Source organism: Hyaena hyaena, unplaced genomic scaffold, assembly GCF_003009895.1.
Source record: "Hyaena hyaena isolate Hyena2069 unplaced genomic scaffold, ASM300989v1 scaffold_710, whole genome shotgun sequence".
NCBI classification, from domain to species: Eukaryota; Metazoa; Chordata; class Mammalia; order Carnivora; family Hyaenidae; genus Hyaena; species Hyaena hyaena.
Genome location: NW_024081345.1, coordinates 712,323 through 726,221, shown reverse-complemented (window position 1 = coordinate 726,221; position 13,899 = coordinate 712,323). Strand labels below are relative to the sequence as shown.

General features: G+C 38.4%; 1 protein-coding gene across 1 annotated transcript in view; it reads right to left on the bottom strand.

Annotated features, from left to right (window-relative positions):
• The window catches only part of LOC120220600 (microtubule-associated serine/threonine-protein kinase 4-like), a 168,347-nt gene that overhangs the window by 47,920 nt on the left and 106,528 nt on the right, over positions 1-13,899 (bottom strand). The window contains exons 9-12 of the mRNA XM_039217708.1: positions 9,702-9,803; positions 6,727-6,859; positions 3,175-3,242; positions 117-202 (exon numbers count right to left, since the gene is read on the bottom strand). Coding sequence (XP_039073639.1) covers positions 117-202; positions 3,175-3,242; positions 6,727-6,859; positions 9,702-9,803 — 389 coding nt within the window. The remainder of the gene's footprint in view (positions 1-116; positions 203-3,174; positions 3,243-6,726; positions 6,860-9,701; positions 9,804-13,899) is intronic.

Genomic DNA, 13,899 nt, shown 5'->3' with positions numbered 1-13,899 from the left:
AGCGGTGACTTGAAAATTCAAGTCCCTAATGACATCTATTTGGCCTAAGAGAAATGTAAAGAATATATTACTCAGGTGTGTTAAAATACAATAGAGAGTTTTCTTGAATTACTCACCCATAGGCTCCATTGCTAATCAATTTAATCGTTTCAAAATCACTTTCTCGAGGTTTCCTTTGAAGTTTCAGGGAAGCGTTAGAGCTCTTGGAAACAAAATATGGAAGTTAGAAAATAGTTGAAACTCAAGAAAATGATTTTAACAGCAGTATAAATAATATTTGCATGATATACTCTGGTGTTTAATACACTGAAGTGCAGTATTTCAGCCAAAGGAACCCGAGAGACAACGTTAAAGATCAATTTCACACAGCAGTGCTGATACACTATTTCTCACAACAGAGCCTCGGTCTCATGTAAGTGAACTCCCATTTCCGGGAGATGAAGGCACCAAGCTTTTGCAAATTTCCAAGTTTAATTTACCTTTGTAAACTATTCTTGTTAGCCTCACCCTAGTGTTTTCATGTTTTGAGACTTAAGTCCAAAATGTCAAACCTAATTCAGGTTGCAGTCAGCCAATAAAGAATGGGCTGTTGTAGAGATGATGGATACATGAGCTCTGGTCTGACCTCGACCAGAGGATGCCTGTGTTCTTCCTGTGGTAACTTTTCTTGTTTCAACAAAGGGGCACTCGAACAGATAATACGTGCCTTTCCTTACTTCCGTATCATTACTGTTAATGATGCTTAGGTATCTATTTTCAATAAGATAGCTCTTTAAAAAGTTGAGTTCAGGGGCTTCTGGGTGGCTCAGTCAGTTAAGCATCTAACTCTTGATTTCAGCTCAGGTCATGATCTCATCGTTTGTGGGTTCAAACCCCACTAGGGGCTCTGCACTGTCAGTGTGGAGCCTGCTTGGGATTCCCTCTCCCTCTCTCTCTGTGTCTCTCAAAATAAATTAATAAACTTTTGGAAAAAAAATAAAAAGTTGAGCTCAAAGGAAAATAATAAGCAAAATGTTTTGTTTTGAATTCTCTCATACTCCACGTATCTTAGCATTGAGAGGGTGAGCAGTGACAGTCCCTTTATGCCCCCTGGAGAGCCCAGAATTCCTTTTGTATTATTTTGGAAGAAACCCTGAGTCTAACGTGTGTGTCACCTTCCCCAAACAATGTTGTCATGTGCTAACATGCTGTCCCATTCATCTCTTGAAGACTTAGGTACCCAGCTTCCCACCTTCCTCTCTGTTCCAGTTCTCTCACCATCCTGGATAACTTCAGTGTCCATGTAGGTAACTCACCCAACACCTTGGCCTCTGGGCTACTTCAGTTGCTCAACCAAACAACTCTTTCTCTCCTCTGTTTCCTCATGGCCTCTGGCCACAGGCCTTGGGTCCAGCCATGATTGCTAACACCCCATCACAGAAAATGTAATTCAAAACAAGGACCATGCACTTGTTCCACTAGTCCACTCTGATGGGTCCCCACAGCTTTGGGCTGAAAGATCCTGTTCAAAGCCCACCTGTTTCACTAACTCTTCCCCACCCAGGTGACCTCATTCATGCCCAGAGATGATTCCTATGTCACTCAGAACTCCACCAGAAACTCTCCTTCTGAGCACCAGAAGATCCCACACAATGTACATAGTTGTCAGTTTCATGGCACTCCTTGAATGTCCCCCCCAAAAAACTTAAATCTAAACATATTCAAAATTGTAATAACTATGATAAAGTTAACAAAAACAGCTACTGGGATGGATGGGTGGCTTAGATGGTTGAGCTTTTGACTGTTGATTTTGGCTCAAGTCATGATCTCACGCTTGCAAGATGAAGCCCTGCATAGGTCTCCACACTCAGCATGGAACCAGTTTAGGATTCTCTCTGTCTCTGTCTCTGTCTCTGTCTCTTACCCTCTGTCCCCAGCTCGTATGCACTTTCTGTCTCTCAAAAACAAACAAACAAACAAAACCCAACTATCGTTTATTTAGCATTTAGTAGTGCTGCTGACCTAACCGTCTAACAGAAATGATCTCATTTAATATTTTATCTTTATTTTACAGAGAGGAAACTAAGGCACAGAGATTCCCACAGCTAGCAACAGGTACAGCCAGCTTTCAAATTCAGGTAATGTTACTTCAGAGTCTGTGTTCTTAGCCCCCAGGCTACACAGCTGCCTGTCTTTCCTGAAACCCCCAACTCGCTCCAGGATGGTTCCCCTCTGGCGTTCACCATTAGGGATGACAGCATCCTGCAAGTGTCCCCTGTGTCACTGTACAGCCTCCTGAGTGGCTTCCCCATGGTCACCCGCGTGCTCCCGTCACCCCATCTACTGTCTGGACTGTAGTCAGAAGACTGTAAGCCATGACTCTGACTGGTCATCTTCCTGTCCACCTGCCTCCACCCCACAAACACATCCATTTCCTCTAAAGTTCAAGAGCTCCCCACTGTTCCTTGAAAGACAAGATTTGACAAAGATGAGCAACAAGGTGTTTACCCAAGCTCTCCAACCTTTGTGGTCTCCTTGTCCTTACTCTCAGCTGCTGCTCCCTTGTGGCAGAGTCTTTGCCCAGGGATTCCCTGGGCCTGGAAGGTTCCCTCTTCCCCTTCTCATCCCAATAACTTCTCATGCCACTTCTCCTGTGTCATTTCCCTGGGAGATGTTATTGAACTGGCAAGACTAGGTCAATTTCTGTATGTTTAGGAGCACATGGTCCTTTTTTTTCATCGATCTTATATTCATGTTTATTTTTTCATCCAGGATTTCTTTTTATTTATTTATAAATATTTATAAATTTATAAATTATAAATTTATATATTTTATATATTCATATATTTTATAATTTACTTATTTAGTTATTTATAATAAATTATTAATTAAATTATAAAATTTATAAAAATTTTATAAAATTTATAAAAATAAATTTATATATTTATAATTTTATAATTTATAAATATTTATAATTTTATAATTTATAAATTTATTGTATTTATAAATAAAAATATATTATAAATAAAACAAATTATTTATTAATTTGTTTCTCTTTGAAAAAATGGACTAACGTATATGCTTATTGCCTTGTACACAGAGGCACAATATATGTTTAGTGAAGAAATTAACACACTCCAAATCTCCAGATGTTGATAAACAGAAAACCAACATTTCATCAGGAAAGACACTTACACTCACTGATTCATCTGTTTCTGGGGTTTCTGCTGTCCCACTGTCATAGTTTCCCAACTGAGCCATTTCTAAGTTAAAAAGAAAAAAAGAAAAAAGAAAGCAAAGTTTAAGAAAAATACAACAATTAAGACTAGATAAGAAGTAATTTCTTTGACATTAAAAAAACTGACTCTATACTTCTATATGCCCGTGCGAAAATCTTAATTCAAAAATGGTAAAAGCCACCAGCTGCCATTTTTGAAACTGTTCATTATGTGCCCTTCCCTAGGACCCCATTTCTTATGAACACCTAGACACAGGCACTTGAGAGCTGGGTCTCTGCTTCAGCTAGTGGGATTCACTAGCCGACAAAATCACTCCAATGTGGGGCTGGGGGTAGATGTGTGTCAACAACTGTATTTATAATAGGATTCTCAAGAGCGGCAAGTCTTCCCAGGCTCTGAAAGGCATCAAAGATGCACTGATCACAGCTCAAAGATGATTCCCAACTCGTGGCTAAGCATTCCTTATTCCATTCTTTCACATCCACTGAGCGATATCCCCCACCTGGTACACTTAAGAATTTGCAGTTTGTCACAAATGAAGTAATAGTTGTTAAGAGAGGCTGACAATGAGAAGACTTGGGTCACCACTACAATCAGCACTTACTAAAGACCTTTTAACCTCAGGCTTTTCCTCTGTAAGATGAAAACAATGTATTTATCTCTTACAAGTTTCTCGTAAGTATGATAGAAGATATTTGTGTAGGGCTCTTTGCATGTTGACTAACAAAAATTAAGTGTTCGCTGAATACTGAGTGTTATTATTATTAATTACATCATGTGAAGCAGTCAATCATGGGCTGGATGCCACATGCCTGACAAAGTACGACCTTGATGGTCTGGCTGAAAGAGACAAAAACAAAAAAGAAAAACAGAAACAAACAAACAAAAGACAAAGCCATTTACCCACTCAACTAACAATGGAACACATCTGAGTCTACCTAAGTAAATGAAGAAACCTAATTCATTTTATGTTCATTTTAATTTCTATACTTAGACAAAGATGTTTAATTAAAAAGAAACAAAACATGAAGGAATTCCCTCCAAAACTTTGATAGGTAGTTATCGCTGACCACAGGTAACCTGCATTTTCTAATTTTTCAAAATTGAGTATGTATGCTAAGTTACATATATAATAACTTATATGTAAATTATAGTTTTCAGTTACCTATTTTTGTATGCATCTACAAGTAGTCCTTAGGCTCTCATTTCATGTATTCATATTCTTATAATCATCTTTTTTGGGAGAGATTACACATAAAAGATATGAAGCAAAACAACAATGGAGTGTTGTCTCTAGATAAAAATGAACAAACTCCAGAATCTAAAATAAGTGAAGACTGTCACTAACTTCCCAGTTTACCAGTAGTGGAAATTCAAGAACAAAAGTGAGCTCAGGACTAACTATGTGCTTCCTTGGTGTCACTCCAGTGATGTCAATATCCTCTATGACTAGCCCTTTGGATTGGTGGATTGGTAGGTGAACTAAAATGTGTTCAGTTGCAGGGACTCTCAAGGAAAAGACCGATTTTAATACTGTTTAAATAAAAAGGCAACAGCAGCTAACATTTATTCAGCATTACTGCATCTTGGTTAGAGTGATAACTCATATGATTCTAAAAACAACTCTATGAATAGGTACTACTGCCCTGGTTTTACGGAAAGAACACTGCAGTGCAAAAAGGCTCATCAACAGCATGGTCAAGGTCACAGACTGCAGGGCTGTTGCCAGGGGGCACACCCAGGCATTCCCACTCCACACCCTCACTCCACACTTTCAAAGGTCAGGCTGTAGGACTGTTAGTGCAGATGTTGACAAGAAGGGACACAAATGTAAATCAGAATTTGTAGTAACAGCATGTTAAATGATAATAAATAGATGAAAAACTATCTTCAGATCTGAATCAAGAAACTGAAGTGTCAAGAGTTAAGAACACAACTCCTGGTGATAAACCAGTATTACTAACCTCAAAACTGGTCCAAGATCACTATTACTTTTTATTTAGTCTCTATAAAGGTAGGCAAACAGGCCTCAGAGTATTCACCCACCAAAGTTCAGCCTAGAGTGTTATTTCCTGCCAGGTAAGAAAAGTGTGAAGAGCTCACTCGCTCTACAATTCAAGAGCTGAAACAACCTTAACTCCACCAGCGTGAACAGTCACTATAATATACTTTGACAGCCTCCCCACTCCAATTATTTTCATAAAAAACCAAATTAAAAGATGGTCTGTTTTAAATAGGATTTCTGCTAAATAACTATTATCTGGGAAATACATATTATTTGCAAGCCGTGGGTAGTAATGGAATGGAACCAAGAGTCAGCTTTTGAAGCAGGAAGCTAAGGCATCATTTTGTAATGCCTGAAGAGATTTTTAAAACTCATCTAAATACCATTAAACATCTGCCCTTTTTATTTCATTGATTTAAACCATTTCTGAAGACTCATGATTCAAAAAGGTAAAGATGGTAATTTAAAAGCCATGGGGAAAAATCTCTCCCCAGGGAACTTTTCAGAAAAGCAGCCACCAGACTCTGATAAGTGATGAATCTGTTGTGGTATTGCTTTCAGTACAGTATAAATTTATCTGGCATTATCTCCCGGTAATGCATGCATCATTTCCCTGGAAGCAAAGATCGGACGGCCGTAAGAGCAAACAAAGCAGGGGAGATAGGAGAGCAGGGCAGAGAGCAGCAGGTTCTCGGGCTTTAGATGGGAAAATATCTGTGCCAACAGTTACTATCATTACAAACAATTTAGCAAGATAAACACTGTTTGCAAATTCAAAGTAATGAACCAGGACGCCGATTTTGAATGGAGGAGTCTATGTTTCTGACTCTTTTTAGGCAGTATGTAACTTGAGTGTTTTAAATGACCATTCCAACAGTAACGAGCAGGAAAAGGGAGGGGGCTGGTGGGTTAGTTTACCAGTATTAGATTTTTTTTAAAAACCACTAACAGGGTGCTTAGTCTTCCGTGTATTTAATGGCATCGGATGTATTTTGTTCATCTGAACCAACCAGAAATGCTTTCTTTCCTAAGCTTTAAAAAACACACCCACCCCCGCCCCACACCAGACATTCCTGTATATTATCGTTTTTTTCATAATTTTCTTCTTACATGCAAAAATAGATCGACCAACACTGCACCTGATCTAAATCCATCATCAGTTGCATTACTCCCCATTTACTTTAAATGTCACTTTTCGTTTAATTCTAATTAATTTCTTTAGCAACATCTTCAAAAGTACAAGTGCACTTGAGGAGAACCCAACTGAGCTCTGGCAGCGAAAAAAATAGAGAAGACTGAATTGAAATCGAAACCCTTTCAGGACACTGTGGCATTGTCAGGCTGTCAGGCCTCTATGGTTTCAAGGTCATCCCCATATTCTAGGTACGACACAAAAGAGGTCATGTTCACCTTTTCATGCGGAAAAAGTAAAGACGTGCTACGTTCTCGTATGAAGTCACAGTGCATATGCAAGTAAAAGGCCAGCCCAACTGAGGGACTCACCTTCCAAAGGATCCTTATTGAGCCCCAGCTGGCTAATGATGTACCTGGGAATGTCGGTTTTAATACCCTGTCCTTCTTTTGCATGGCCTTCTGCTGCTTCCAACAGGTAGTAAAATTCTTCGGGATCAAATTCCTAGCAGAAGACAAACACAGACGGAAACTTACTTGAGTCAAAAATCTCTGAGGTTACGTTACATCAATTCCTTTCACAATAACATCTGCTGGATATACATGGTTGTGGTTTATGCAGAAAGGAAGCAAATGACTTTTAAAAAGTATATAATTCTCACTTTGTATTTGAAGCCATTCATATTCTGAGGCAATACATTTAAGTCCTTGGTAACTCACAGAATGACCACTTCCAAATTCCTTGTAATGCAACTTTGAAGGTACTACATATGTTCCCTTTAAGATATCTATCTCATGGAAAATGAACAACTCTAACATTTAAATTATGCCTTTGGGTAAAAGTTTAAAACCCACAGGGTGCCCCGGTGGTTCAGTGGGGTGGTTCAGTTGAACAGTGGTTCAACTCCTGATTTCAGCTCAGATCATTATCTCAAGGTTCATGAGTTCAAGCCCTGCATCAGGCTCCACGCTAACATCACAGAGCCTGCGTGGAATTCTCTCTCTGCCTCTCCCCTGCTTACTTGCACGCACTCTCTCTCTTTCTCTCTCAAAATAAATTTAAAAAATTAAAAAATGAATAAAATCCAGAAATTTCATTCAGAAGGCTCAGTTTCTCTTTCTCCATAAACAGCCACAAAGAGAGTAATGCTAAAATATATATTCTCAAAGGTATTGCAGGAAACCCCATTACTACAGAGGTGTCCAAAAATATTTTTAAAAATCTCAATATTCCACTTTTATCAGTCTATCCTAAAATTAATACTCACATAGTGTGAAGATGAAGAAAGAAAAATATAAAATTAATGTTTCTGATTACCAGCGCCTATTTTAAAAATTTGGTAGCACATTTTATTCACATTTTTTACTCTCTCTGGCTGTTACTTCTAGGATGTAATAAAAATGTTTAGGATTCCATCACTCTAGACGGATGCCACGGGTTTATGTGTCATAAGCAATTATGTTTATGGATTTAAATCACAGTTGCTACTTTTAGTTGTATTTCCTAAATGTTATCCCCCCAGGATCTTACCCATTTTGATTAATGCCCCAAATAGGCAACTTTAGAATATCAGCATTTCTTTCGCCTGAATTACTCAAGAGTTTCTAAAGGCCATGTATAAAGAAAGCTCACTGCAAATGGAGTAAAGTCAAACCAATGTACACACTCGTGCCCCTTCTGCAAACCTACAATGACTCAGAACACACGCCGGTTGGTAAGTGTAAGACCACTGGTTGGGAAATGTCCCCTAAAACTCAGAAGCTCCAGTTTCAACTGGCTTTAAATAATGCTGAAGGCAGCAACATTTTCAACTCTACTTCTGAGTTCACTTGTTTCTATCTCTGAGAGGCTATACTTTTACTTTTCCTCTTCTGGTGTGGAAGGATGACTGAAAAAATGTATTTCCTCTTTTAAGGCAAGATCTTCTTAGCGTATCTGCCACTGTGCAGAGAAACAGGTTTGAATGCTAAATGCTATTTCCCCCCAAATGAAACAAATGCAGGAAGTACACGCATGTGGGTCGTAATTCAAAAAATACAATGGGAGACGTAGTACGAAATCAGACTTCCTTTGGCTGGCATTTGCCAGTCACACAGTTCTCCTCCCAGAAGCATCCAGAGTACTTTCCCCCCTTTCTCCTTCCAGAGACAAAGCCAAACGGTGCTTTCGATTCTGCGGTTCTACGGGTCCTGGCTGCTGATGCAAAGACCTACCCTACCATGCCCGGCCCTGTCTCCTCCAGATTTCCCCTCTCCCATGACTCACAACCCACTGCTCTACAATTAGGGGGCTGTGAACGTTTCACTATTATAAAAAAGTTATGAATGTTAATCAAAATAAGGGTAAAACCCTAGCAATCCCACCCTATTTGCATATGTGTGTGTGGATAATTCTGCAAAGCTGTACTCCACGTTACAAATATTTTTAAATTGAAGGGGCGCCTAGGTGGCTTAGTCGGTTAAGCATCCGACTTTCACTTAGGTCATGATCTCGCGGTTCGTGGGTTCGAGCCCCGCATCGGGCTCTGTGCTGACTGCCAGCTCAGAGCCTGGAGCCTGTTTCAGTCTGTGACTCCCTCTCTCTCTGACCCTCCCCTGCTCACGCTGTCTCTCTCTCTCTCTCTCCTAGAAATAAATAAAACATTAAATTTTTTTTTTAAAATAAAAACAAATATTTTTAAATTGTACAAATTCTGAAGTGTTACAAATACTTTAGTGATCAGCAGAACTTAAAAGTGAGTGTCCATACAGTGCTAAGCCCCTTAAAACTATTCTTAGGTTCAAAGCTTCATATGTGTTCATAGTGTAGACTGACATTTCAACTAAAGTTACACAAAACAAAAATTTTTAAGTAGGAAAAGGATTGACAAAATGAACTAATCTCTGAAAGTCTCCCTTCTTGCGGCCTATACGAGACTCTAATGTACTTGCCCAAGCTGGATGCTGCCTAGCATTTATTTCTAGCATGCCACATTTTAAAAACAAATAATAATAACTATAGGTTATGATATATGTCCCTCTCTTTACATCTTGCCAACACAGAGAAAGTGAGGCTCAGCAAGTGTTTTAAATTAGCTATCACAGTTGGTTAATAAGCACATTACTTCACGACTGTCTTTCACATCTGAGCAGAATGTGATGTGATTATCACTTAATACAGCACGAGTCCTACAACTCTTACTTAAAACCAGAAAACAAAAATCACATCAGGATGTCCCTCATAAACATTCACAAGTTGTACTTCCTGTTGACTCTTTCCATTTAACTCTGGTCTTTGAAGCCAAAAGAAACTGGAAGTTTCTGATGGTTACCGCTTTCCCACGGAGTCACATCCAGGCGTGACTTACCAGACACTCTAATAATCGAGCTGGGCGGGCAATAACAATTAGGATCTTTCGAACCAGTTGTTTAATAAATGCCAATTCTCCACTTTCTGAACGATCATGAGCCTACAAGAAGACAATGAGAAGAAAGATGATATAGAGTCGCTCTATTCAGTGGAAAAGAAAATCAGCAAAGCAAGCTAATTAGATAATTAAAAATCTCCGAAAATTAAGTGATTTAGAAAATACCTTTCAAAGACTGATAAGCGGACATTATCTCTTCATAAATGGACACCATTAAACTTCTTTATCTACAAAACGGCTCTATTAGCTAAATTTCAATTGCCTAACTTTGATTTATTCGGTGTTAAAAATCAAACGCTCAAACTCTTCACATGAACCATGAACAATGGAGAGATTAAGAAATTATAATACATATATGGTACAAGTGGAGTGGGAGGCTGATAAGGAACCCTGATTTACCAGATACAGCAACTTTAAGTATGAAATGGCTAACACAGTGAAGGGCTGCTTTTGTTATCCTGGACATCTAACACAGTCATGAAATACACTTTACACGTGCACCATGATTAGCCTATAAATGTTTTTTTTTTTTTACAACATGTAGGAAGTGTGCACTGCTGATTTCAAATGCGAGGGGGGTAATGTTTATACCTGGATATTTTCATACCAATTTGATTTCACATACTGAATAAATGACGCCTAGGCACTCAACTCAGTAAAATTTAACTGACTTAAATCTTTTTAAATTTTATGTTATGGTGCACCGCCTTGGGGGGGGCTCAGTTGGTTGAGCATTTGACTCTTGATTTTGTCTCAGGTCATGATCCCAGCATTGTGAGACTGAGCCCTGCGTGGGCTTTGCACTGAGTGTGGAGCCTGCCTAAGATTCTCTCTTGGGGAGCCTGGGTGGCTCAGCCGTTGAGTGGCCAACTCTTGGTTTCTGCTGAGGTCATGATCTCATGGTCTGTGGGATCAGGCCCTGCACTGGGTTCTGTGCTGACAGTGTGGAGCCTGCTTGGAATCCCCACTCATGCATGTGTGCATCCGCATACATTCTCTCTCAAAATAAATAAACATAAAAAAAAAAAAGATTCTCTCTCCCCCACCCTGTTCTTCTCTCCCCCTCATGCACTCTCTCTAGAAAGTAAAAAAGTAAAAGAAAGTAACTGAATATTTTAAAATTTTATGTTATATGTTGCCTACTCAAGCACAAAAAGACATCCTGAGAATAAAACTCAGTTTAAGAGTAAGTTTAATTTTCGGGCTGCTTAGGCAACTCAGTCCGTTAAGGTTCTGCCATCTGCATAGAGCCAACTGGATCCTTGGTCTGCTCTCTATCTGCCCCTCCCTCAATTGCGCATGAGCTCTCTCTCGCTCTTTCACTCAAAAATAAACATTAAAAAAAAAGAGTCATTTTAATCTTCAGTGATGTTCTCTTGAAGAAATGAGCTAAATTTGTATCAAGGCAGACATAGAACCTAAGTTTTAAAAGTATGAATGTCAGCTTATATGCATGTTCACTTTAAGGCTGTTGTAATTTTTATAGTGGTATGATCTACTTTCCACTAAGGATTAAAAAAAATATCAGGAAGATGCTGGTGCAATAGAATATAATTTCACAGACATATTAATAAACATTTAAAATCATTCTTGAAAGGGCTTTATTCTAAGAGCCAGCCCTCCCATGAAAGGAACTGGCTGACCAAATCCATGAAAAATTATTGTACTTAGTAGTAATATGTCTACAGATTTTTAGCCATCAAATCAAAGGAAATTTCCAAAATGTAGGTACAGAAACAAATAACAGGCAAAAAAAAAAAAAAAAAAAAAAGAAAAAAAGCAAAAATTTCAAAGAAAAAAACAGGGATAATGACCAATGATGAATAATTGTGGAACAGAATGTGTCCAAAGAAAACCCACTACAACTGTAGGTCGCAGCANGGCTTTATTCTAAGAGCCAGCCCTCCCATGAAAGGAACTGGCTGACCAAATCCATGAAAAATTATTGTACTTAGTAGTAATATGTCTACAGATTTTAAAAAAAAAAAAAAAAAAAAAAAAAAAAAAAGTAAAAAAAAAAAAAAAAAAAAAGAAAAAAAAAAAAAAAAAAAAAAAGGCAAAACAGCCAACATTTCAAAGAAAAAAACAGGGATAATGACCAATGATGAATAATTGTGGAACAGAATGTGTCCAAAGAAAACCCACTACAACTGTAGGTCGCAGCAACCAGTTGGGGTGTTACAGAACATAGATAAGTAGGTATACATAACATTGAAACTATCTTTAAGTTTTCTTTGCAACTTCTGTTTTACAACAAAAACAGATTTTTTAAAAAAATTTTAATGTTTTATTTATTTCTGAGAGAGAGAGAGAGAGAGAGAGAGAGAGAGAGACAGCGTGAGCAGGGAAGGGTCAGAGAAAGGAGACACAGAATCTGAAACAGGCTCCAGGCTCTGAGCTGTCAGCACAGAGCCCAATGCGGGGCTCGAACCCATGAACTGTGAGATCGTGACCTAAGCCGAAGTTGGATGCTTAACTGAATAAGTCACCCGGGCACCCCAAAAAACAGATTTTGGAAGATACAATGAATGCTACAAAGTATGGTTACATGCCTTCTTTATAGCTTATCTTTAATCAAAACTAAAGAGATAACCTTTAAGATGAAGCAAAGAGCCACCTAACTTCTTGACTGACAACCTGGGTTAGATATGGTATTTTCTCTTACTGTAATAATTACTGCTTTATAAATTCAGGAATATAAAGACAATCTAAAAGCCTGAACAGGTTTGGCTGACCTCTTCAAAGGGAAACAAAAACCTGGATCTTAAAAAACTTTTAAATAATTGGTTTAGATTACACAAATTCTACTTTAAAAACTGTAAAAATAATTGGCTCATTCCTACTTCTTTCCTCTAAGAATCATCAGCTGTAACAAAAGCCAGAACATACAATGGGTTGCGTTAACTCAAATATTATTTTATCTACTAACATTACTGGGGAGAGAGGAGTTTTGTTAAGACACCACCAAACAAAACCACACAGAAAACATGAGAAGAGAGTTTCCAGGCTGCCAAGAGCAAGCACCAAGACTAACGGATCCCCTGTGTTTATATTTTAAGTGATGGCCACTACAAAAAATACTGAGGCCCATATTTGAAAGGAGATTATAGTTTCCTTTGGATATTATTTTCTTTGGCTAAATACACCTAAGTGAGAAAACAAATGGAGGCACAAAGCATTTCATCCGGAACAGACCTCGACTTCAGGACTTTGAAAAGGCATGAGTTAAATCAAACTGCTCCAAGCCCCAGGGGGACCATGCCTGGGTCTGCAAAGGATTGACAATGGGGAAAGTGGCCAGGAGATACTAGTCACACAGTGTCACAGCAGCCACACAATGTCACCGCTGGGAACTGACAACAATTGCATCCTGGGGCAGGTAAAGGAAATTCCCACAATAAAGGCTCCATCTAAAAGGCACAGGTTCCCCTGTGACTCTTTAGCTCCAGAGTCCGGAAGGACACTGTCAATAGGACTCTGAAGATAGTTTCAATTTTCACAAAAGGACTGAAGAAAATGTTTATCTGTGAAGATAAATAAGAAAACATTCTCATTCATACCCAATATTCTTTATACCCCAAGTAAACATGTTTCTCAGCTTAAAAGACAAATTTCTTTAAATATCAACAATTTTTATCTGTTATATGGCATATTCAGATGATTTTTGAAAGCTAAGATTTTTTTGTTTTTTGTAATTGTCATGAAACAATTTGTCTATTAGAAATAAAATTAAATGTGTGTGTGTGGGGGGGGCGATAGGATTTCAATGGAAATGGCTATAGATACTGATTTTAAACCTTTCAGGAAAAGCGTCCGAAGGGGGGGGGTGGGAAAACACAGGACTAAGCTAGTAATTACGGTAACATCCTGGGCCAGAACTATGGAATTAAGGAAGGAGTATCTCACAGAAGCTAACTACAGTTACTCTCTTAAAAGCCTCTTCTGTTTAAAAATGCACCATTTAACAAATATTGTTTTCAAGATAATCTCATAGCAAGTACTATGCATTGTGTTTCCAGCATTTTTTCGGGAGCTGTTTGATTAAAAGGAATGGCAGGAGTGAATTACTTGATGATAAATGGTAATAAATCAAGCATTTTGGCACGCATATATACGTATCTTCTTTCTCCTTCCCTCC